General features: G+C 40.2%; 1 protein-coding gene across 4 annotated transcripts in view; it reads left to right on the top strand.

Moving 5' to 3' along the window:
- The window catches only part of ARFGEF2 (ADP ribosylation factor guanine nucleotide exchange factor 2), a 56896-nt gene that overhangs the window by 19041 nt on the left and 11992 nt on the right, over positions 1–25863 (top strand). For 3 of the 4 annotated variants that reach the window (XM_019484534.2, XM_014609663.3, XM_014609665.3), the window contains exons 5-30: positions 319–498; positions 937–1156; positions 2001–2072; positions 2417–2565; positions 2759–2889; positions 3495–3729; positions 4018–4117; positions 5676–5815; positions 7113–7221; positions 8635–8836; positions 9442–9553; positions 10213–10418; positions 11493–11577; positions 11664–11832; positions 13084–13235; positions 13634–13762; positions 15760–15918; positions 17466–17613; positions 19335–19434; positions 20559–20599; positions 20687–20856; positions 21500–21651; positions 21807–21979; positions 24437–24597; positions 25446–25576; positions 25678–25807. In XM_019484534.2, coding sequence (XP_019340079.1) covers positions 319–498; positions 937–1156; positions 2001–2072; positions 2417–2565; positions 2759–2889; positions 3495–3729; positions 4018–4117; positions 5676–5815; positions 7113–7221; positions 8635–8836; positions 9442–9553; positions 10213–10418; positions 11493–11577; positions 11664–11832; positions 13084–13235; positions 13634–13762; positions 15760–15918; positions 17466–17613; positions 19335–19434; positions 20559–20599; positions 20687–20856; positions 21500–21651; positions 21807–21979; positions 24437–24597; positions 25446–25576; positions 25678–25807 — 3756 coding nt within the window. The remainder of the gene's footprint in view (positions 1–318; positions 499–936; positions 1157–2000; positions 2073–2416; positions 2566–2758; positions 2890–3494; positions 3730–4017; positions 4118–5675; positions 5816–7112; positions 7222–8634; positions 8837–9441; positions 9554–10212; positions 10419–11492; positions 11578–11663; positions 11833–13083; positions 13236–13633; positions 13763–15759; positions 15919–17465; positions 17614–19334; positions 19435–20558; positions 20600–20686; positions 20857–21499; positions 21652–21806; positions 21980–24436; positions 24598–25445; positions 25577–25677; positions 25808–25863) is intronic. The other variant, XM_014609664.3, reaches the window with a different exon arrangement.

The raw sequence follows: 25863 nt of genomic DNA, 5'->3' as shown, positions 1-25863 counted from the left end.
GTGACTGCTAAGACAGGTGCTAGAGGTGGATGTAGAAAGGGTTTACTTTGACAATAAATCTTCTACTGAGGCAAACACACACTGATTTGAGAAATAGCTGCATAGAATCGATCATCCAGTATATGAAAACACTTTAATTATTCCAATTAAACTTCCTCCAATTTAAATGTGGCTTCTTTCAGTCTTTATAAAGATGATTATGTGAATGGCTGGGAGTAGATGTGCCAATAACAGTCACAGCTAACTTAGTTTAAATCTACTAAAATATGGCTGTTCCTATGTATTTAGATTTGTTGTACTCTTTTGTGCTTTTTTCAGGCTCTGCTTACTGCTGTAACTTCTCCATATATAGAAATTCATGAAGGAACAATCCTTCAGACTGTTAGAACCTGTTACAACATCTATCTGGCCAGTAAAAATCTCATTAATCAGACTACTGCCAAGGCTACCCTTACTCAGATGTTGAACGTTATTTTCACACGGATGGAAAATCAGGCTGTACGTAGCTATTACCTTTTTACTGATCTATCTTCTCTAATGTTGGTGCCTTGGAAAAGGAGCCACACTATTCTACTTTTTGTGCTACCATAATTGAATACCTCTGGCTTTAATAGTGAAGAGCGCTGAGTCCAGATTCTGCACTTAATCATGTTGAAAGCCACACGCTTCAATCAGGTTTGAAGTATGTTCCTGATAACAGGATATGACCCTCTGTCTTCCACTTAATTCTGCATAAACAAATTGAGAGATGCTGCAAGCTTACAACTAGAGCAGAAAGAATTAGTTTTAGCTTTAATCAGCTAATTGTCCTCCTGAATTTGAGACACTTGGTATACTTTTCATGATGTATATCCCTGTTTGATCCTTTAGTTACATTAAGTCTCTGCTTTATCATGTTGCATCTTAGAGAGAATTTCTATCATGCTGGTTTTTTAGATACAAGAAGCCAGAGAATTAGAAAAAACAAATCAACAAAAATCCCAATCTCCTGTGATTCAAACTGTAGCAGAGTCTCCAAAGATTAGTAGACTAAAGCACAACCAACAGGAAATGATGCCTTCAACCCCTGCAAAAGGAGATTTAACTAATGGGGAGCCTGAGAGTACAGAAAATGGAGACCAGAAGCCAGAGAAACATCAGACTTCTTCAGTTTCTGGTAAATAAGATCATACTGTCTCTGCTGACTCTCTTTGACAATGAGTTCTTCCATCTTTTGTCCTTCCTTGTAACTCAAGCCTATGTTGCTTTAATTTCTTTGTCAAAAGAGTGATTGTGGCAGTGAAGTTATTGAAATGGGGTTTTAATTTTCTTCGTGTATGAGTGTTGTCACCTTTTAGTTGCCCAACCAAATATTCCAGGACGCTGCCATTGACTGCAGTACCTTTTAAACTCATTAGTAAATGGGATATATCTTCCTTGGAACTCAAAAACATTCTCTACCAGATTAAAATCATTTACCAACAAATCCAGTGTTATATTTTGTAGTAAAATAATGGTGTTTGTATATGTAAGATTTGCATTGCCTTTTGATATTCAGGCTGTGGGTGAGTGGGAGGGAAAATGGAAAGGTGAGCTATGGTATTTGGAAACATCAGCACTAAGCTTGGCGTTGGCCCTCTTGGAAGAAATTGTATGTGATGTCTTTGTATGCCCTGGACCCTAGTGAATACACACTAAGGTTCCACAGGCAGCTTGTACTTCTGGAATTTCCTAACTTTTGTGTGCTTGGCTTGGCAATCTCCATGTCCTGTTTAAGTAGGGTTTTTGACATAATGTGTAAAATAGTGTAATTTTAACAATAATTGAAGCATAGCATTAATATTTTACTGCAGTAATTAAAAATATACCTTTCCTAATGTAGAGTATCTCATGCATGTATGTATTTTTATATACATTTAAAAAGGCCTTTTAAAATAGATATAAACTTGCAGTATTCTTAACCCTTCTGTCCTCCTTCCTCCTCCCCCCTCCCCCACCATTTTTTTTTTTCTTGGTATCAGAAGAAACAACTGAAGGGGGACAGGAAATGATTAAAGACATCTTGGAGGATGTGGTCACATCAGCTGTTAAAGGTAAAATCTTCTATTTGGGAAGAACCTTTCCCAAGCAGTTGTATAGCTGTTTGTCCAGTGTTTTTCTCTGCTATCTTAAAAACTACACGCCTTGTCAAGAGCACCTAGTGAGCCATTAAGTAGAAACACTCAGCACCCTCCTACACACTAGCTTTTAGTGCATTACAATAACCCTCCTCTGGCTAAGGCTAAGACAGATTCCCTAAGCCATTAGCGCTGATTCTGTGCATCAGCAACGGGAGTGTCACTTGTACACACAAAGCATTTAATCACACAGGATTAATATGGAACCTAATTTATTATTGCAAGTATTTACCTTGTTTTTCTGGGGCTTTTTTTTTAAGTGTCTGAGGAGAAGCACGTATCTGAAACAGTCAGGGCCTCATCAGAATCAGAAGCTGTGGATCTTGCCCATTCTGGTTGTAGCAATGAAAATGTACAAACAAATGGAATTCCAGATGACAGACAATCTGTTTCCTCTACAGATAACTTGGTAAATAACTTTCATGATTATTGTATTAGTAATATTTTACTTTTGGGGAGGAAAGATAAGGCAAAAATAATCCTAATGTTGCTTTCTTGTCAATTTGGTTTAAAAAAAAACTGGGCTGTACAGGTACTCTGTAACTTGTATTGCCTTTTTCAGCTGTTCCAAAGGTTTCATTTTATGGTTCTTGATCTATTAGGAAACAGATGTACCTGGACCTCAAGCAGCTGCCAAATTCTCCCATATCCTGCAAAAAGATGCCTTCCTTGTGTTCCGGTCACTGTGCAAGCTTTCAATGAAACCCCTTGGTGATGGACCACCAGATCCCAAGTAAAAACATCTTATTAATTGAATCTTACTTCTTCTTGGAAGCTGTTATGAGAACAAAATGACTTGAATTCTATATTACTTTATAGTACAAGCCTGGATATCCAGAGCTACTTCCCTATTTCAGATATCTAGATGGTTGTTGCAATGAGAATTTTCTCTGTGATGTAATATCCTTGGATAATTCCCAGTGTTTGATGCACAATACTCCAGAAAATCTTCAGTAACTCTTTAACAATGACTCACCAGTTCTGCAGTCAGTCAAAGTTGTGTTGGCAGTAATATTTCTGAAGTTCTTTAGAAGGCAATACTCCTCCTGTAATTCAAACCCCATGTCTCTGTTCAGATAGTGTGACTGACTGAGTTGTGAGTTTCAGATGTTCTGTTCCTAAAGGATAGACTCCCAAATAAAAAATGTAGCTTTGCCTGACAGTGTCAGCAAGCAAGCTGTCTTCTCTGAAATGGGCAAAGACGATGCTCACTTCCATGCGTCCACAAAGAACTGCTATAGCTACCACGTACTATGCGCAAGGATGCATTTATATGAGAGAGATAACGAACGTGACTTTAATTTTAACAACCCTCTTTTTTTTGGCTTTTGTCCCCAGGTCCCATGAGTTGCGTTCTAAAATTGTGTCCCTTCAGCTGCTTCTCTCAGTATTACAGAATGCTGGTCCAGTTTTCAGGACACATGAAATGTTCATCAATGCAATCAAGCAGTACCTCTGTGTAGCATTATCGAAAAATGGAGTCTCTTCTGTACCTGATGTATTTGAGCTGTCTCTTGCCATTTTTCTCACCCTGCTTTCAAACTTTAAAACCCATTTAAAAATGCAAATTGAGGTAAGAGAGCTTTGTGTTCATTTTATATGCAAGATGTTCTATATTAATTAAACCAATTTACCTTATTGATAAAAGGCAGCGTATAATAACTTTAAAAATTGTCACTTCACAATTTTGCTTGCTGTGCAAGCTGGTGGCCTACTGCTTTCAAATAAAATTACTAATGCATGAGATGAAGCCTCGTATCCAAGCAAAATTGCTATGTAAAAAATGAATATGCTCATTTAGCTGTGTTGTAAAGCTTTTCAGTAGAAACATTCAGGTCCTGTTCTCATTTTCTTTGCACAGGTTTTTTTCAAAGAGATCTTTCTGAATATATTGGAGACCTCCTCGAGTTCTTTTGAGCACAAATGGATGGTGATTCAAACCTTGACTAGAATTTGTGCAGGTATTTCATTGTAAAAGTAAATGCCTGTTCTTCACGATGTAGAATTATTTATTTCGACTTGACAGTGAAGTGGAGGATGTCCCAGGGAGGTGGCCCTCTGCTCCCTGCCCCCCATCCTCTATCCTCCTGTAGCCTCTTTCCTCTGTCCCCTTCTGTCAGACCCTGCTTTCTCTAAGCATATGAAAGTGAGGGGCAAATTTGAAAATGCTGACTTTTGAACCAAACATTCCAATACTAATTTGCACATAAGCAAATTACTACAGGTACCCATAGCCTTCATCCAGAATTGATGCATTCTACCCTTTTTGCAAACTGCTGCAGGTTTTAGTACAGGTATTCCTTAAACACACAAAAGTGCTACTTAAAAGTACATTCTTATACATAGTACAAACTATGCATGATATTGGTTCAAAGCCAAAAAGCTCAATTTGGAGTGTGTGTGTGTGCATGCTCCAGATTTCCCCCACCAAGTATCCATTTGCTAATTTGCCCCCGCTCATAACTGGAACCAAATGTTTTTGTCCCAAGTCCTGGGATCCTCCAAAGACATATGTCCAGAAGAGGCAGGAGGCTGCCTGATTTGACTTTGCCTCATGGAGGGTGGGGACACACTAATCACATGTGACAGACTGAGAGAGAGACTACAGAGCCTCTTGCCTACATAGACATTTGGTGATGTTTGCCAAATGGGAATCAATGAAATGGGAAAGAATGGTACTGTTCAGCTGTGAGAGTGAAGAGGAAGTTGAAATGTATGCCAAATAGTGGTTCACTATCAGTTGAAAAAGAATCGGTGATGAGGAGGACTGTATGCAATGGGCATTATCACATGCAGATGGGCTGCACTGACCTGTTCTTGTGGTAGGAATCAACAACTCAGCCTTTTATCTAAGATCAAGCATTTTTGACACCAAGAGAAGGGCATCAGGCCTGGCCCTGGCCCTCCTAGTGCTGGCATAGTATTACATTACCTCCAGGCCTGGTGCCAGTTCTCTGTGGAGAGAATACCTGCTGGTTTTCTGGGGGTTTTTTTGTTTTTTTGTTTTTTTTAAAAGGACAAAAGTTCCCATCAGCATGTTTGCTCAGTATAGGCTATGTGTTTTATAGGCATACTCAGTGTTGGCTGCTTCATAATTGTTTTCCATGGCTGAGCACATGCTACTTCTGGCAGCAGGTTAATGATAGAGACAGTGTATTTTAATGAGGTTTTCTTGTATGTGAATACAAGATGAAGGGTTTTTACCCCCATGCTGACTTGGGGGGAGGGACAGGGGATTGGGACCTTGTCCTATATGCAAGTGAATATGGTAGATTAGTGGTAGCAATAAGTGTCGTCTTTTTTCTTTAAGCGTCTTTCTCATTCATTTAGAATATTGTTAATCAAGAAATTATTCAAAATTGTATAGAGATGCACAATTGTACAGATAGCAAACATATTTAAACCTGACTGGGATCATTACTTTGTAATGAAGTGTCATCTGTGTGTGTATGTGGCTTCATATTAGATTATGACATTGAATTCTACTAATCTTGCTTTCTTGGTTTGTTTTTTTTAAAGATGCCCAGTGTGTGGTGGATATTTATGTTAACTATGACTGTGATTTAAATGCTGCTAATATTTTTGAGCGCCTTGTAAACGACTTGTCTAAAATTGCTCAGGGACGGAGTGGACAAGAGTTGGGAATGACACCTCTGCAGGTAAGAGAGAGCCTTGAAGACAATATAGCACTACTCTTCCTTTTTAAGACCTGCTTACTTTGTCATTTACTAGTGCTTCTTCTGGTTTAGAGTGCAGCACAGCTAGTCATTTGACTTCTATTGTATTGTGTCATTAGGGTAGTAATCCTGTTTCATTTCCTAATGAATTGAGCTGGCTAGAAGCCCAGTAATATAGTGTGAGTATATACAAGTTCTGGCCAGTCCTTTTGTTAGGATGTAGATGGAAAATGTAATGCTTCTGTAAAGTGAGGCTTACCACACATGACTGAGACATCATCTGATTTTTTGTATTGCATGCTCCCCTCAGGAACGTCCTGGGTTAACAGAGCCTTCGTTAACTGTAATGTAAGGCTTTGGTATCACTAGGGTACCTCTACATCACAAAGGTGATTTTCCCTCCCTTTTAAAACAACACGTTCCCAGTCCTTAAAGGAACGATGGGGCACAACTATGGCTTTCCAGTAAGAGCACATGTATTCTTCCGATTACTGAAAGTAAACCATAGGGACTAGTCAATGGCAGTATTCATCCTGGACATGACCACATCTCCCTGCCACAGTTGTAAATTCAGCAATATGTGACACTTACCTCCTTTTCTCTCTTTTTACTCCCCCCTTCAGGTCAGGAATGAAAATAATGATCAGGGTGTGCATTGGCAAAAGAACATAGTGCAGTTAGGATGCATGTGCCTGTCTGTTTGTTTGTAGGGTTTTCTTTGGTTTGGTTTGTTTCCTTGGATTGTTTTTAAGATGGAGGTGACCTGAGTTTTTTGTAAGCCTTTTGCTGGTAATATAATCAAGGTAAAAGTTAAGAAGTACTGTTAGAAACTTTAGATAACAAACCCAGTTCTGGTTGCTGTATCTGGATTCCCATAATCCAGCCTGGGCCAAGAGCTCTGATATCCTTGCAGTGTTTTTCCTGCCTTCATGATAAAATTGGATCAGGCTATTCTGGTATTTCATCTAAAGTCTTAAAACTACCACTTGACCAACAGTTGCTTGGTAACACAGTTGTCAGTTTGAGATTATGCAATCTTAAAAAAACAAAACCTGACTTTAGACCTGAGTCGTGAAAACTTTCTACTATTAAGATTCTTTACATGAGTTTTGTTTTCTAGGATTTTCTTGATGCGACTTATTTACGAGTAGGACTTTTTTAACCTGTTGTCTTGCTCTTTGTTTTAGATGTATTTTGTATTTCATTGTGCAACGCTTAAGTCCTTTAATATCTTAACCTGGAACTGTCGGGTACAATTGACTCTTTCTTTTAAATATAGGAACTAAGTCTGCGGAAGAAAGGTCTGGAATGTTTGGTTTCAATCTTAAAGTGCATGGTAGAATGGAGCAAAGACCTTTATGTGAATCCCAACCATCAAGCCAGTCTTGGTGAGATTCTTTTTTTAACTTTACACCAATATATGTCTAGCATGTAGCACTCTGATCAGTGATGTGTACTTGAATTTTCACAAAACCTTCTTGCTGTTTCACAGGAAGTGTTTTGTACAGGTAGACTTCAAGGAGAATGGGAAAATGGAGAGTATGGTTATAGAAATAAGATCTTGCAGTTACTTGGTTTAAGCACGCAGTCTCTTCCTGTAACTAACTAAGGTCATTCCTTCCTTTTTTTCTCTTTCTGCTAGATCCAGTAATAACATAGTTTTAGGTTCCTTGGGGCATGGACTTTTCCAGATGTATTTTTAAATCACACTTGTGGAAGCTTGTAAGAGTCTCAAGGCTTGTGCATTTCTATGAAAAGTGAAGTTTCTCATCTACCAAGCCCATAGGGATTAAAAGCATAAATGGGGGAAAATTATTTTTCTTAGAAACAGAAGAATTGAGTTAAGCAGGAAATGGTATAAATCTATAACACAAGTTAGGCTGTGCCTATTGAACAGCCACCAGCTTGCTGTGTTTTGAGTGCTTCACTGAATCCATGTACTTTGCTTTAAGTCTGAGCTGAATACAGGCATAGCCTCTGACTGCCTTTCTATAAGCACTTGAGATGCAAGTTTTCTCTTCCCCCTTCTGAGTGCTAAGGCTTCCATGGTCCAAACACCTACCCCCTGAGATTAGTGCCAGCTCTCTCTGACTCCACAGGACTTGAGCATGACCTTTTTCAAAGCTTCAGCCTCATGGGCACTCTGGCTTTCAGTTTTACTTTTTCAAAGAAAATGTGATAGTGCTTGATCCAACCCCTTCTTAAGCTCATGGCTTCTTCTCCAAATTGTGGAGTATCTTTTCTCCTGAAGACTCCTTGAATGACCAATCACACAATCCAGAAAGAAGTCCCTCTGATCTGAAAAACAGATTGGGGGAGAAGGATTGCTTTGTTTTTCCTGCCATTAACTTCCTGTTAATTCCTTTTAAAAGCTTGTGCTAACACCTGGTTTCCATGTATTTCATCTGGAGATTTCCATTCCCTTAAACCAGTGGTTCTCAACCTTTTTTAATCTTAAGGCATCCTTGGAAAATACCAGCTCTTAGTTTTCACTTCTTTTGACTATAGAAATGGAATAAAGCAATTCTCTTGTTACAGAGAACTCAGAGCCCACAACAGGTCAATCTCTGGGTTTATCTTGTGAATAATGTTGGTATACTTAACAGTGCCAATGCTGTGTTACCCCATGGGACCCAAGAAAGGATCTCAAGGCAGTGCAGCACCCTGATTTGAGACTTATTGCCTTAAATCATAGCCCTCAGCAGAGAAATGTTTTTGTGGGTTTTTTGGACACTCACACAGTCATGTGAAATAAGCTAATTGCTTTTATCAGATCTCTCATATTCTTTGTCTACTCTCAGGTTCAGATAAACCTTCAGAGCAGGAAATGGGTGAAGGAAAATGTCTGGAAAGTGGAGGCAGAAGGAGCAGTGTAAGTTCCTTAGAGTCAACAGTGTCATCGGGCATTGGAAGTGTTGGCACCCAGACTTCTGTCCCAGATGATCCTGAGCAATTTGAAGTCATCAAGCAACAGAAGGAGATAATTGAACATGGGATAGAATTGTAAGTTTGGCTGTGTCAAGACAATTTGAATGTCTGTTGGATAAATCTTTACTGTTACTGTATGTTATAGGAAATACATGTGCTGCATTTACAGCTTCAAGTGACAACTTTTTTTACTAGCTGTTGAAGCTAATGCCTGAGATTACTGTAACTAGAAGCATGTGCCATCATTGCCTTTTTATGGTTTCTCCTCTTTGGGCTGATTCTGTCACAAAGGAGAAGAGCTTTTGGCATAAAGATGTGACTTTCAGTCTATAGACAAACTCTTCTGCCATTCATGTTTACTTTGTGTTGTCAGCTAAATGCAAAATCCTTTTTATTTTTTTAATGCATGCACTACTTATGCTAGCATTTGGACAAGACAGGTTTTCTTTTTAGTAAAATCTTGATTGTCAGGACAATGACCCTTTCAGTATTGCTGACTTTAAATATACTTGGTGGGATCTCTAGAGTGACATAATTAATTATTACCTTTTGGATTTTTTAAAAATATATTTTCCTTTCTTTTTCTTTAACTGTGAACCATTTATATTTTGAGAAATGATAACTAAATTTAGACTACAGCTTTGCTTCTTTTTTTTTCTATATTGTGCCTATGTGAATAGATTTAATAAAAAGCCAAAGAGAGGAATACAATACCTGCAGGAACAGGGAATGCTTGGCACTACAACAGAGGAAATTGCACAATTTCTCCATCAAGAAGAACGCCTGTGTTTTGTAAGATTGAATGTCATGTAAAATAAATTGGTTAATGTTGTTCTTGACAAAACTTACGCCTATGCCTCCAAGCAGCTCACGCTGCTCTTCTTCATATTCCTTTCTTTCTTTGCCCTTTTTTATTCTTCTACCCTGACATCACTCTCCTGCTTTATACACTCCCTCCAGTTTTGTAGCACTCTTCTTTTGGGATGGGATTTTCCTGGTGCCTCTTAATGCTGTGGCTATAACTATGCTGACTGTGCACTTTTACTGGTATAGGAACATCATTATACCGTACAAGCAAATACTGCTAGTGTGGATAGGGCTATAACAGCAAAGCAATGCGTTTTGTACTAGTGGAGTAAAACCCCCCTCCTTCCTTTTCTCTTCCCCACATTGTTGCCACTCCATCCTACCGACTCATTGAATGCTTCTAATTTGAGCCAGTAGCTCAGTGGCATTGGTTTCTAAAGGTAGTGCTAATAAATAGAGTGACTGACCATGCAGAATACTGTACTTAGAACCTTCCATGTTCAGCAGTGGCACTGCCTGCAGTGAGCAGCATAAACAGTTTATAAAACTGACTATAACGGTTATACCAATAGCTTACTACAGCATAAATAAGGTGCTAAAATTAGTTTGGTGTAGAATATTCATAACTCTTTTTGTGTGTTTAGACTCAAGTGGGTGAATTTCTAGGGGAGAATAACAAGTTTAACAAGGAGGTGATGTACGCCTATGTAGACCAGCTTGATTTCTGTGGGAAAGACTTTGTCTCTGCTCTACGGATATTTCTGGAAGGTTTCCGATTGCCAGGTGAAGCCCAGAAGATTGATAGACTAATGGAGAAGTTTGCAGCTAGATACATTGAATGCAACCAACGGTAATTCAGTGTATAATATTGGATAAATACTTTATGAATGGCAATCTTGCTGGCAGTCTGTAGCTAATGGCCGATTCCCTCCCACTTGTAAGGCATGTTGGCAGGACCCTAGGTATAGGTTTTATGTTTTATTTTGTTGTTGGGGTTTTTTTTTGGGGGGGGGGGGGGGGGGGGTTGCTGTTACTACCATGATGACCTAACCCGTGGTTAAATAGGAAAACTTGACTTCTGAGACTTTCCCATGAGACATTTTCTAAATTACTGTGAAGTCTTGACAGTATGGGCATTTCAGAGGAAGTTTTCTGATATGTATCTGGGTACTAATTGATCAGCAACCCCTGAATACCTTAAGTGCTATATATCCTGTTTATCAACTTTCAACTGATCAGGTGCAGGACCAAAATTTGATCAGCATTACTTAAGAAAAAATTAATAGGAGCATTAAAAATGTGACTTGTGAAGTAACTTATATGTCTGCGCAATGAAGCATTTTTCTACTTGCCTTCTGCCACTCGCCAAACATGCATATACTTGCCACTTTGATATAGACCATTTCACTCTAAACTTCTGAGTAATATAACTTGCTTCAATATGTTGGCACTGATTTAAGGCTAGATGTTAGTGTTGCGCCTCTCCTCCTGCCCCACAGATTGGTATTATAGTGTCTGTTCTTCTAGAAATAATTTTGAAAACCTTAAGTGTCATACAGAAATATGATTATTCACTAGTGTAAGTGCTTGTGAATGCAGAAACCTAGGAAGGATAGTAATGCGTATATTTTTTTTAAAAGCCTTTCTTAATGTGACTTACATTTTTTTTTTTTAAAGCTTCTCTCTCCAATGTATTGGCTTTGTTGTAACTTTCAGTAGATAAGTAGGAGCTGGCCCTATTTTTAGTGTTAATAATTTTAATATTGGAGACTAAAGTGATAGATTCCTTGTTGGATTCCCCCCACCCCTGCACACCCCTTTTAAGAGTGTACATCTTTCCTGCATATGCAAATGGAATGAATGATCCAGTTGAGATGGCCTCTAAAATCTGTTTTTTGTGTGTTTTGTTTTTTTGTGGTTTTAGGCAAACCTTGTTTGCTAGTGCTGACACCGCCTATGTTTTAGCATATTCTATTATAATGCTGACAACGGACTTGCACAGTCCTCAGGTAGGAAAAAACTACTTACATAGCTGGTGCTAGGGCTCTTGAACTTGCATTCAAAATCTGACATCTGCATTTCATCCTTTTGACAGGTAAAGAATAAAATGACAAAAGAGCAATATATTAAAATGAATCGCGGAATCAATGATAGTAAAGACCTGCCAGAGGAATATCTGTCCACCATTTATGAGGAAATAGAGGGAAAGAAAATTGCAATGAAAGATACAAAGGAGTATGCAGTTTCTACCAAGAGTAAGCCAAGTAAGATTTCATTGGACGCTCGAATATAAAGTTCTGAGCTTCTTCTAATGACTGTCATTCAAGAATTAGCATGCTCTAATTCAGTTTTGCTAACACTTCTATGGTACATAAGCAGCATCTGGGGGACACTTCAGCCACTGCTAAAATAAGGTCAATTCAGAAGGTGAAAAACACAGCAGGTGCTTATAAGAAGCCAGCACCAAGCAACAGTTAAGATAAAGCAATGAAGATTAATGTTACTATTTTGAGAATCAGAAGGGTGTTAAAATGCAGGAATATAAGTTGGCAGTTGACCTAGAGGAAATAGCTAGCAGTTCTCCTTGAAATAGTATGTGACTATTGCATATTGTACCCTGCTTCCCAGTGTCACTTGACAGTTCAGAGTCTTACTGCTTGCCTGAAAGAGCTTGTCTCAATTGATATGGTGAAAATAGAGGTTGGAGGTGATTAAATCATGTTTGCAGAGTGACCTCTTGCCTAGAATGGGTGAGAACTTCAGGTGTACTATGCTCTGAATAACAAACTGGACATTAGTTTAGTACTCGCTCTGAAAGAAAAGGGACAGGCACTGAACCTCCAGCATCCACTTCCTTCAATAGGTGGGTGTTCCCTGGAGGTTCCCTATTCAGGTAATGGTTTTCTAGCTTAAGAAGTGACTAAAGTCACCAGCTGAGGAATTATAGTGACACAAAAGAAGTAACCAGTGATTTTAATAGCAGGATCTGTTTGGTAGACCTTGGAGCAGAAACTGATAATCATGTTCATAGTAACTAAATGAATATTTAAATAAAATGTGACTAGGTTATAAAAGCATAATTAAAGACCAGGCAGACAAGGTTCCTTGGGTGAATCTGATATCTTTTATTAGACCAACCCAAATAGTTGGAGAGTAGTTATTAAGCAAGCTTTCAGGTTCAAAAACCCTTTGTCAGGCTAAGGAAGTTTCAGCAGTTGGTGTATGCTCTTCCTGGATAGAATGAAAAGTCCATTTCATAGAAAATGTGGAGCACAAGGCATGTTAAGGGAAGAACTGTATAACTGTCTTGTATCATCTAGTGGGTGAATTTCTGCATTAGGCAAGGCTTTGCCTTGTTCTGGAGACTCATGGAAAAATTCTTGAGTAAAATATTAACGTATCTGAAAAAGTTTTCATAAGCTGCTGTTTATCAACGGTCTTCACTTGACATCTGTGATAGCTTAAGTCAGGAGTTTGACAGAATAATTTTATCTATTGTGTCATGTTCTCCTTAGATGTAGCCAATGAGAAGCAGCGACGGTTATTGTACAACCTGGAGATGGAGCAAATGGCTAAAACAGCTAAAGCCCTCATGGAGGCAGTAAGCCACGCCAAGTCTCCTTTTACAAGTGCCACTCACCTGGAGCATGTCCGGCCCATGTTCAAAGTGAGTGTATGGAATTCTCTGTGCACCTTTTGGTAGGGCAAAAGATTTTCTTGAATCCGAAATGTGTAATTAACAGGTGTTGGGACTCTCACTGAAAGGTGCAGTGAATCTTTTTCTGATTATTTGGCTGGGGTGTTGCATGCTGTCATATGAGTCAGACTCACGGATACAAAGAAAAGAACTAGGAGCTTTGGAGGGGGGAAATGGACCTTGTTTCAGGGCAATGCCAATATATAGAGCTAAAGGAAAATAGCAAATGATACTGAGAAGAGCTTATGTAAAAAGTTACATACCTGGTTGGCACTAGTTGCCTCCAAATTAGTAACTGCTTTTGGAAGAATTGGTTAGTCAGCAACGAAAACTAAACTTACTTACAAAGGCTTGTTTTTTTTATCTAGCTTGTGTGGACTCCATTATTGGCAGCTTATAGCGTTGGTCTTCAGAACTGCGATGACACAGAAGTTGCATCTCTCTGTTTGGAAGGAATACGATGTGCAATCAGAATAGCCTGCATTTTTGGCATGCAGGTTTGTATATAGTGGATCTGATCTGTGTAGATCTCTAGAAACTAACATGATGCCGGAAGAAAAAGGAATTTTAAAACTGATTATAAAATGGTGTTATCTCACAGCTTTATATAGTATAGAAGGGGATGACGTGTATTTTCCACTAGTCACCTCCAGCAAGTTTAAATGAAAAAATGACTTGTTGACTGGAATGTTTTGTCACCAGAAAGATTTTTTTTTTCATTTTGATACAGTCTTGAAGTGTGAATATTGTAAAATATGTTTCTTTTTATTCTTAACTATCAGATGACCCCCATTGATGGGGTATCCATTAAGTTCACTTGCTAGCTTGTCTCCAGTTCTTCCTTGATGACCAGGGAATAGAGACCTGCACAGGTTGCATATTAAAGGCCCATTTCCGACCCGCACCTGATATTACAGATCTGGACCCAAACCTGCAGCGTGCATTAGCAACATCATTGTACTCATGCACCAAGGCAATCTACTTTAAAGCAAACATGTACAACCTGACCCAGACACATTTTCTAATCATTCTGCTCAAGCTGCTGACAAACATGGAAAAAATCAAACCACACTTTATTGGAAGAGGCAGTGCATTAGTTCAACCCAGCTCCATAGTGTCTGTATTAGATGGGTGCTTTAGCTGGGCTTTTTGGTGCTTATAGCTAAAGCTGATTCAATTGGCTACTAGATCAGGGGTCGGCAACACTCACCAGGTGTGCCAGAGCATGGCATGCATAGCCATTGTGCTCAGCATGCCGCATCTGGATGGGCTTTGGGCAGCTGCTGCCAGCCACAGAGCCTAGGCTGCTTGCAGCAGGCGGCAGAAAGGCTGCAAGCCTTGCTGTAAGCAGCCTGGGCTCTGTGGCAGGCAGCAGCTGCCCAGAGCCCAGCTAGATGTGACAGGCAGCCATGAGCCTAGAAGCAGCTGCACTGTGGTCTGGAGTCCCAGCCGACTCATTGCTGCGCATGCTTTGGGGATCAAAGGGCAGAATTTGGCCTGATCACAGGGCTGGGGGAAGGCGCTCGCAGATGGGGGTGTTGTCGTGGGGGCAGCTGCCCTGGGCAGTCCCAGAGGGGGGCCCTCCTCCTGTGCAGAAGCTCCAGCAAGCCAGGTCCCTGCGTGTGTCCAGTGCCCAGTCTGCAGCAAGAAAGGGGCTGGGCTGCCCCACCCCGTGTCCTGTCCCCTTCCCTGCCGTGTTCCCAGAGATGTGGCTGCAGCTGCTGCCAGCAATAAGTGAGGCTGGGGTTCTAGATCTTGGTGCAGCCACTTGCAGGGGCTTGGCCAGAGCCCAGGTTGCTCACAGCAGACAGCTGCAGGCAGCTGTGCTGTGGTCAGAGCCCCAGACCTGTTAGTTGCTAGCAGCGGCTGCACATACGCCTTGGGGTGGACAGTGGGGAAGAGGCCAGGGATGTGCTGCCACAACAAGCGTTGGGCCCCTTGCCGCTCCCCTACTGTCCAGCATGCCAGCATCTTCAAAGTCCAGGTTGCTGGGGGTTTTTGGCACTTGGCTCAAAAATGTTGCTTACCTCTGTATTAGATAAAAGCCCCACTGAAGCACCCGATCCATGCAGACGTTGAACAAGCCAGATCCAGGTGACATGATACCTCTTCTGGTTATGCGTTAGAGTTGGTGTGGGGGAGGTTTAAGCGGGGGAGGGGGGTCACATATGTCAGTGAGGCTTATTCTGACCTGATTCTAACCCGAAATTTTTTTTTCTGACCCCCCGCCCCAAACTGTAGAATGTGAACTAGTTCACATTCCAATCTGAACCCGACATGCTTTTGTGGGTCACCTAAGGACAACTGTGGGTACCCAACTCGATTCAAGACTCTGCCAGGAAATACTCTACTGTAATTGCAAAACTGAGAGAGGGGGGTGGTGGGGAGGGCAGGAACATGGTCAAAATAGGGGTGTCAGGAGGGTTTTGTGCAACCCAGCATGGCTTTTTCTTCTATGCTTGCAGACTTGACTTTTCTCATTTCTGTATTCTAGCTTGAACGAGATGCTTATGTACAGGCCCTTGCTCGCTTTTCACTGTTGACTGCCAGTTCCAGCATTACAGAAATGAAACAGAAAAACATAGACACCATTAAAACACTTATTACAGTGGCTCATACAGATGGCAACTACCTTGGGAATTCCTGGCATGAGGTAAATGCTTGGATAGCTAGAGCACTTGAAGACTTGATGTGCATCAGTAGCCTCAACATTTTGTTCATTTAGCTTTGTCTGCTATTTGTACAATCTAGAGGATTCACAGCTGCAGCCCTGGGAAGCTTTACAGATTAAATTCCCCCTCTTACAGAAGTACACACTGGTATCCGAATCTGCAGTGTCTGACATATGTTTCTAACCTTTAGAATTGTGAAGGCTCTTAAAATGGGATCTGGGAGGCCAGTCCTGAGGTGTGTCAAGATTGTTAAAAATGCTCTTCTCCTTTATGGGTGTTAAGTTATCATTAAATTTTGAGAGAGAAGCCAACTTCTGAACCACTGAGTTTATCAAACATATATTAAAAAAAATACTCTTGGTATATAATCCTCAAGTCTTCCTTCTCACGCTTTGGCAACTCCTACAAGGCAGCTTCCTTTGTCAGTGCAGAAATTTCCAGGGAGAATGGGAAAACTGGCAGGATTAAATTTAATTTAAACTGAAAGCAAGACTACTGCAGTTTCATGCTTTCTCAACTGATTAGATAAGATTTCCTCCCCCCCCCCCCCAACAAGTCTTTGCTGATCAGGAGGAGACTGATAGGAATCGTGCTGGACCTTACTTCAGATCTTTGTTTCAGCTTAACATGCAACAGAGAGGCTAGGTTTCAGCTTTAATGACAACACAGAGGCTTAACTAGCTTGCAGGGTAACAAGAGTGCATGCTTGTGCTGTTGAGGGAATAAACTCTACCCAGTAGGTCCTGTTCCTTGTAAAATAAACTTTTTAAATGAGGCAGTGAGGATGGTTTTGGGTGCCCTGGCACCACCCTAAAGCCCTGGGTTCTGGGCAAGTGGGTCTGAACAGTCCAAGGGATGCTCCTAACATCTTTACCACTTTGTTTCCATCTACAAAGCAGGCTTGTCTACTCAGCATTGCTAATGAGCACTCCACTGTGGGAATGACATTGTCCTTTGTCTCTCTGGATCTGCCTTTTAAGGGCCCTGCTACATGTTCAAGTTATAGCTGGATAGAAACCAGCTATAGAGTTGTTACATGTTTTCAAGCATTAACTCTTTATGGCTGGTTTGCTCTTTTTATAGCTGGATAGTTATTTATTGTGTGATAGTTACCTTGCACATGTGGCTAGTCTAATTTATTGCACAGGTAACCAGTTAGTTGTGTAATATATGCAACATGTAGCAAGAGGCCTAAGATTCCCCAAATCCAGCTGCAATTTTTAAGTAATGGGAGCCCACCCACTTACCCCTATGGGAAAGGAAATCTACTGGAGAATAATAACTCCAATTGTTTACATATTAAGCTTGGTTTAGCAGCTAGAGAACCAGGGGTTAGATTTCTAGCTTCTGATTTCACAGTTGTCACTGAGTCATTGTGATCTTGGTCATTTAGAATAACTGTATTTGCAATAACATTTGTCTACATCACAGAGGTGTTGAGACTTAATATTAGTAAAATAATTTGACCTGTAAAATTCATAGTAAAAGGTGGTCATAGGTACTTATGTTGTTGATGCATGCTTTTTAGATCTTGAAATGCATCAGCCAGTTGGAACTAGCACAACTTATAGGAACTGGGGTTAAAACACGATACTTATCTGGCTCTGGGCGTGAAAGAGAAGGCAGCATTAAAAGCTATACATCTGGAAGTGAAGAATTCATGAGCCTGGGACTAGGTAAGATTAATCTCTGACACTTTACAAGCTTGCATTTACAAGTAAATTAAATCTAAACACTTAACATGACAGATGATAAATTCCTATGAAATGTTTGAAGCAGATAACTATGAACTAACAGTGGAGAGTAGTTTTACTGTGATGAATAAAAGGACCCCACTGCTTCAGCTACTCCAGTAATGATTACCTAAGTATGTTCCAGCTGTTTTAAATTGGTTCTACGAAGTTACTTTTATAAAATTCCTAGATGTAATTGCCTGTAGAAAATTTTGAGAATGTGGTTATGACTCTTTCAGATATAGTATGATATAGTTTTGTTACCAATGTTAGTTTACTTTTTTTCCTTTGTTTAGAAATAAAAATATTGCAATGATTTAAAATCTTTATGTACTAAACTTTTGATGGCACCTAGAAACTTCTGTTTAGAATACAGGCACTTGCAAATTTCATACTAGATACTTCCATCATCCATCCTAGCGTGTATTTTATATTCCACAAAATGGGGTTCATGCACGGAGAACTATAGGGAGAGAAAAGTTTCTTCATAGAAAAGATTTAATATAGAAATAGCAGAGTGTTTTAACAGAAGCAGTAACTACACTGGCATGTTTGGGTAACTAAACTGCAGGTAATCAGGGTAATATCTCTAGGCACCTATACACATACTGGACATCTGTTCCAGTGTGTGCTAATTGGCACATGGCGCAGACTTGATTAATTGAGTCTACTGGAGTGTGCCAATTAACATGCTCCAGCATCCTCCACATCATGTGTATTCAGTGTCCCCGCACTTCAAAATGGTGGCGGAGGGCGCTTTAACTAAAGCTCGTCAAAAAAGCTTTAGTTAAAGCACCCCAATCAAGATTTTGAAGCATGGGATGCTGTGGGTGCTTTAATTAGGGCAACTCCTGGGGAGCTGCTCTAACTAAGGTGCGTGCTATTTCTCCTTCCCCATGCACCCTCCATCCCAAAGCTTGTGTAGAGACACCCTCTGGTTCCACTATAGATAATTAATTAAAGTTCATGCACTTGTTTATAGGCTATAGCAGTGGTTCCCAAACTTTTTCTTTTGTCTTTTACCACGGCCTGGTGGGAGCGGGACAGGGCATGCGGAGCCAGCTGCCTTCCTCCTGGGGCTCCCCCACCATCCAGTCGTAACCCCGGAAGTTTAGCTGTGACCCTGGAAGCTGCTTGTCTGGGCTGAGAGATGGGGCTCTGAGCACAGGTTCATGCCATGACCCCGTAACCAACCTGGTGGTTGGGAACCTTTGGGTTATAGGAACAGCTGTCACAGATTTTTTTTTTTCCTTTTTGTTTTTTCTTTCCTTTCTTGCTCTTTTTTTTTCTTTTTCTGTTTCATCAATTGAAAACTACTGAAGATGATTAATTTTCATGCAGTCCTACGATGCAAAACCTGTTTCATTTGAAACAACATCTCTCCCTTTCGAATGAACAAATGAATGCATGTTCATGTGCTCATAACTTTATTTTACTGTTAACTTGAAGCTAATCTTCTGGAATCAAATATATGGACAGTCAAGAAATACTGTTTTGAGATTGGGTTTTAAATATTATTAATATCACTTGTCCTGTATGAATTTTGGAAATGACTTGGGAGCAGCAGCTGTTTATCACCGCTTCTTGTGTAAAACTGAACACACTATTTATTGATAGTTAGGAATCCATATGATGTCATTTGTCTCTGAATATTCTTTTTCCAGGTAACCTTGTTGGTGGTGGAGTTGATAAAAGGCAAATGGCCAGCATTCAAGAATCTGTAGGAGAGACTAGCTCACAAAGTGTGGTGGTGGCAGTGGACAGGTATTGTCATTAACTCCTGTAACAGGATCATGTGCACATCGAATTTACCAAGCTGTCCTGATGTTTGTTTTTAAAAACAAACAAATAAAAAACCTGTTGACTCTGACTGGGTTTTCAACTTTTGAAGTTTAAAACCATTATAAGAATCTTGCCAAATCTCATGGATCTACTTCAGTACATTATTTCAATCCCAGAGAGGAAACATGTTTTCCAGTGAACTAGTTGGTTATTGACACTGATTGCTGGATAGCCAGAGGGATTATTTTGCATAAATTCAAATGGACTTTGAGGGTGGAAATATCATATGCATATTCTTTTCTTCAGTCCTTTACTGCTGCAAAATAAATTGGAGGTATTGTGTTGTATAGCGCACAAGAACCAATTTAAAAAGCACATAAATTACTTTTGTATTGGCTGTCTGCTACATAAAGCATGTCCTGTTATGTTTGTTTGCTATCTGCTACTCTAAATTTACACTTTTTTTGCCTCTGCTGGGTCACAGATCCAAGTTGGGTTCTCCGAAATCCCTAGTTACTGGACATGTGTCAGTATCTTCATTTTACTAGGCTAGAGATGCTCAACCCCCAGCCCACAGAGCTCTTGCCCTGCGGTTAGTGCAGCTAGAGCTTCTAGCACTGTTGTAGCCTGACGAGGTATCAAGTGGCACCCAATTTAATGCCTTTTAGTGCAACACTTTCCCCCCCCCCCCCCCCCCCCCCCCCCCCCCCCCCGGCTCAGCCTCTTAGTAGTTTTTAACATGGAAACACCCTGAATGATTGATGTATTTTTTGGCAAAATAGTTATTGAGGCAGTGCAAGCCTGCACACATCCTTTTAATGTGCGTTTTGGGGCATGAGAATAATGGCATACCCTGGCTTGGTAGATGAGGATGCTCAAAAAGCTCCAGGCTGGGGGAGGTACATACAAGTTCTTGCCATGGTGGGAAGGTGGTAGTGCAGGGGGTTGAAGAAAGCTCATGAAATAGAGGAGAGGGTGAGAGAGTAGCATGCATGGGGCTTGTGGGATGCCATGGAGGGAAGCAGCTTAGCTTCTGTAGGACAAATGAGTTACCTCTTTTCAATACTACTTAACATGTTAACCACATCTTCAATTTTGTTCCACAGAATATTTACAGGATCAACCAGGCTGGATGGCAATGCAATAGGTATGTATACTGAACATATGGTGAAAAGGACCATTGCAGGGGAAACCATCCCAAACTCACGGCCTATAATATCTGTTTAACATTCAGTTGACTTTGTCCGATGGTTGTGTGCTGTTTCCATGGATGAGCTGGCTTCCCCCCACCACCCACGCATGTTCAGTCTACAAAAGATAGTGGAGATTTCATATTACAACATGAATCGCATTAGGCTGCAGTGGTCAAGGATATGGCAAGTGATCGGAGATCATTTCAATAAGGTACTTAAACCTTAAAGATTACAGAATATAATCTTACAATGCCACTTGAGTTCAGGTGGAATAATGTTTAAGGAGAAATTCTTGGCCAATATTGTGCATCATGGCTTTAAAGGGTTCTTATGATTCAAGTGTCATGGGTTTGGGGATGTATGGATCAACATGGATTGAGTTAATGCTTTTAAATACTCTGCATGAACTGAAGAAGTCATGAATATCTCACATTTGTATCATAACTAAATCTACAATCAGAGTACATTATGGAGTATGTAATCAAAGAGAAGGAAAAAGATTCTTAATTCCTTAGCTCCATTGTTAGAAATAATGTAATGAATTCTCTTTGCAGGTGTAAACTGAGTGTTTGCAAACTTGAACAGTTTGCTAATTCTCTAACCCAAATTTTTTCCATGTCCTAGTCTGGTAGTGGTATACTACTCATTCCTTTAAACCACCAGTTTACAAATTTCTGTGTTTTTGCATGGCATTGTTTGTTTGTAACGACAGTCTAGTTACCTAAAGGATGAAGCATGGAAGCCCTGTGCCAGCATTCTTCAATTAACTGTTGGTCTGAAACAGTTTATTGAAGAGTTGACTTTTTTTAATGTATATTGGCATACATAGACACACACTTTTTTTCCCTTACTAGGTTGGCTGCAACCCTAATGAAGATGTGGCCATCTTTGCAGTTGACTCATTAAGGCAGCTGTCAATGAAGTTCCTTGAGAAGGGAGAGTTGGCCAACTTCCGTTTCCAGAAGGACTTTTTGAGGCCTTTTGAGCATATTATGAAGAAAAACAGGTGTGCGTGTATTAAAATTTCTGCTTTTGCTTACTTTTTGGCCTTGCTTACTTTTAAGCATCTTAATGTGACTGTTTAGATTCTCTGTGGCAAATAGGGAATGGCACTTGACGTGGTGGTTCATTCTTTTTTTTTTTTTTTTTTTTTTTTTTAAGATCTCCAACTATTCGTGACATGGTAATACGCTGCATTGCTCAGATGGTCAACTCGCAGGCTGGGAACATTCGCTCAGGCTGGAAGAATATCTTTGCAGTATTTCACCAAGCGGCTTCAGACCATGATGGGAATATCGTGGAGTTGGCTTTTCAAACTACAGCACACATAGTTAGTAAGTAATTCTTGGCACATGGATCACAGCAGCAGTTCTAGTTCACGCATTGTATGCTAGAAGATCCTGTTTAAATAATGGGTTTGTTATTGTAGTTTTGGGGTTTGGCTTTTAAATATCCAACTTGCTAAAATTATTAGGGTAGGTTTTGCATACTGGTCTAGCTAGAACAGCTCCAACACTGTTATAACTGCTCTGCTTCTCTGACTGACAAAACCAAAATGGCATATTACGTCTGATCTCTAAAGTAGTGCTAGAAAATATCTAAGCGGAATGCAGGAGGGTGTATGAAATACTTTAACAGCATGTGAAAGGGTTCTCTCAACATCTGAGCACCAAGATACATCTTTCCCAAGAGGTGGACTTGAAAAAGTGGTAGGGGGTGAGAGAGAGGTCCTGCTTTTTGTAAAGGTAGTGCTGGATGCCTTCATTATCTCATGGATGGCAAGAGGGGCTGAAGAGTCTTTCCAGTTGAAGGAAGAACCATCTCATTCCTCTGGCTGGATAATTGGTGGGGGAAGCAGGTGGAATAAATCACAAATGACTTGAGTGTTGGGCCAAGTTGTGCTGTAACTTTTTTTTCGCACGCACACAGTGAACTCTGGTATTTTGAAATGGCCAAAGATATGGCTTCACAGATATTAGGGCTATGCAAAGCTTCAGCCACTGATTCGATTCAGTGGAGATTCGGCCCAATTCAGTGGCCTAATCTCTGAATCCGAATCAAATGGAGAGACTTTAATCTCTCTGAATTGATTCAGAAAGATTTGATGATTCAGATATAGACACAACTTTAAATGTTTTTTCTACGTACTTCAAGGTAGTAGGCGGCTCGTGAATGCTGCGATTCTGGGGCAGATGGAGCATCCCACAGGAGCATGCGGGGGTCTTCGACACGCTCAGCAGCAGACCCGGAAGTGGACCACAAGCACTTCCAGTCCACTTCTGGGTCCACTGGGAGGCCCTCCTGGCACAGTGACTGGTGCCTCCTGGGTCTGGAGGGGTGCAGGGGAGCCCCCCCAGCATGCTTGGCAGCAGACCCGGAAGTGGACTACAAGTACTTCCAGTCCACTTCTGGGTTCGCCACTGAGCACACGTGGGCCCACCTGCGCGCTCCTGTGGGACACTCCATCCGCTCCACCATTGCAGCATTCGCGAGTCGCACCTGGTACCTCGAGGTATGTAGAAAAAAAACAAAACATTTAAAGCTCTGTGTCCAAATCATTGATTCTCTGAATCGGCATCAAATCTTCGGATTCGGCCGAATCGAATCGGGAACAGTGATCTGAATCAATGAATCAAATCACTGTCCCCAATTTGGGCCAAATCTGAATTGAATATGGCCTGTTTTGCACCCCTGACAAATGTGCTTATTGTAGAGCAGTGATTCGCAGAGATGGTGCCATGGCTCACTAGAGAGCAAATGTGGTGTGCCTGAGAGCCCTCTGTGTGAGGTAAATGCTCTCCTCCCCAATCCGGTACCCTGCATTGCTCCAGCTTATGCCGCTGGCATTTGCAGCTGCTCCTTTGGAGATTCGTCATCACCACTGTTACTGCCATCCCCTGCCCCCCAGGCAGCTTCTGTGCTGCTTGCCTGTACCCCATGCTGCCAACTGTGTTTGCTGCAAGCAGGTGGATGCACATAGGGAGCTGTGCTTTGTAGCCTGGTTCATCCTCTTCACTCCTCTCGTGCTTCTGGTGCTAGCAACCTTTAAGTGACCTCGGTTAGATTGGTGATTCTTTAACTTTTCAGCCTCAGGGCCCCCTCCATATCTTCTCTGAATTTAGATCCAAGTGGCTTTTCAACTAGGGTACCATGTAATTCAGGGAAATTTATGGACGGATGCCTTAAAGCTAAAAAAGTTGTGGACCATGGTATAGAGACTAATTCTTTGCTTAAAGGAAGGTGTATTTGGTGTCATTTTTAACAGTATATTTCAGCATTTTAACCACAGATATAATACACACACGTGCGTATGCATTAACCCCTCCCCCCTTTTTGTGTAAGAGAGAAATTTGTCACCAAGTGTCCCCTGTATATTTAAAAAATTGAAATACACTGAAAATGAGAAGTGGCTATAGATACAGTTCTATTAAATTCATACAATAATCTAATAGAATAACTTTTGCAGCCTTCAGATATCTGGATCTCCTGGATTGTAGGCAGAAACTTTTAGAGTAAACTAAGGTTCATGTTGATTTGTGTCTCTCCAAATTCTAAATTGTTGTCCTGTTCTCTTACTGCATTGTCTGAGGGTTTTGAAGGCCATTTGACTTAGAACAAGAAAACTGATATAAAGCTTTAAATTGAAGCATATGTTTAATACTCTGGAAGTATTTTAATAAGTAACTGGCCTCAGAAAAACTTAGATTTAATGAAGCTATGACAAAGAAGCAGTTATAAAAGACACCTTTTAAATATTAATATTCTGTTTCTTTCTCTTCTGTTTTCCCCAGCAAATATTTTCCAGCAACATTTTCCAGCAGCAATAGATTCATTTCAGGATGCGGTAAAATGTTTATCTGAATTTGCCTGTAATGTAGCATTTCCTGACACTAGCATGGAAGCCATCAGACTTATTCGTTATTGTGCTAAATATGTTTCAGAAAGACCACAGGTAATTTATGCTCTGCTTTCATGTTCTTCTAGTATCTTTTAATGCTAAACCAAAATTACTGTGAAATGAAAAATTGTTTTTAAACCAGACTTGAGTCTAACAGTGCGTTGTGAAAATGGTTACCTAAAAGTAGATGCCAGTTTAATATTAAAGGTGGTATGCTGGTACTAGTTTGTTGCCCCCTTTTGAAAAATGATGAAACTTTTGGTTTCAGCTTTGTGTGGTTGAAACCAATGTAATTTAAGCTGAATAATGTGATTTAAGCTGACTCTTGCAACTTTATGACAATTCAAAAAATATGAAATTTGATTCCAAATGTGGATTATTGCAAGCTAAATTTCATGTTTCATTATTTTTATGCCTTTTAATACACTGGGTAGAAGCTTAAATTGTTCTTTGTGGAGGTCTTATTTCAGGAATATGCAATATGGCAATAATTTTGTTAAAAAGATCCTGAAGTATTAATTACACTTGCAAGATATGCATCCAATATCTATGTAACTGCACAAGCAAAACATAAAACGACTTGCACAAATTATGTGAAGGCAGGTGCAGTTCAGGAGTCCATCTGAAATTTGATTCCATTGTATACCAAAAAAATAGGGTTTTTTCAAAGCTAGATGAGGAATGGAGCTAAAATGAGTCTTTAACAGTATTTGTGGATATAATTAGAGGAGTGAACATACTGAAATGATATCTTATTGCACACCTAACTAATAATTCAGCTTTTAACTTCTAAGCTCTTTTTAAAGATTTTAAGCTCTGATTTAAAATAGTCTCTAAAGGTGCATTTTTAAAGCTGACTTTTTTTTTTTTTCTTTCTTGCTGCCTACCCCAATCTTTCTTAGGTATTAAGAGAATACACAAGTGATGACATGAATGTTGCTCCTGGAGACAGGGTCTGGGTCAGAGGATGGTTCCCTATCTTATTTGAACTATCTTGCATCATTAATAGATGTAAATTAGATGTTCGGACAAGGTAATAAGAATATTTTGCCTTTTGGGTGTATTCAGTTATTTGAATGAACAGAGGCCCCCATTTGAGCCTTTGTGCTTTTTATTGTTTTCTTCTTCTCGTAGAGGTCTGACTGTGATGTTTGAAATAATGAAGAGCTACGGGCATACCTTTGAAAAACACTGGTGGCAAGATCTCTTCCGAATTGTATTTAGGATTTTTGACAATATGAAACTCCCTGAACAACAAACTGAGGTAACAAAGGTCTTCTGGGGACAGTTTTTTGGCTTTAAAAATCTGACAGCTAAAGA

Source organism: Alligator mississippiensis, chromosome 9, assembly GCF_030867095.1.
Source record: "Alligator mississippiensis isolate rAllMis1 chromosome 9, rAllMis1, whole genome shotgun sequence".
Classification (NCBI taxonomy): Eukaryota; Metazoa; Chordata; order Crocodylia; family Alligatoridae; genus Alligator; species Alligator mississippiensis.
This window is presented reverse-complemented; position numbering and strand designations above follow the sequence as displayed.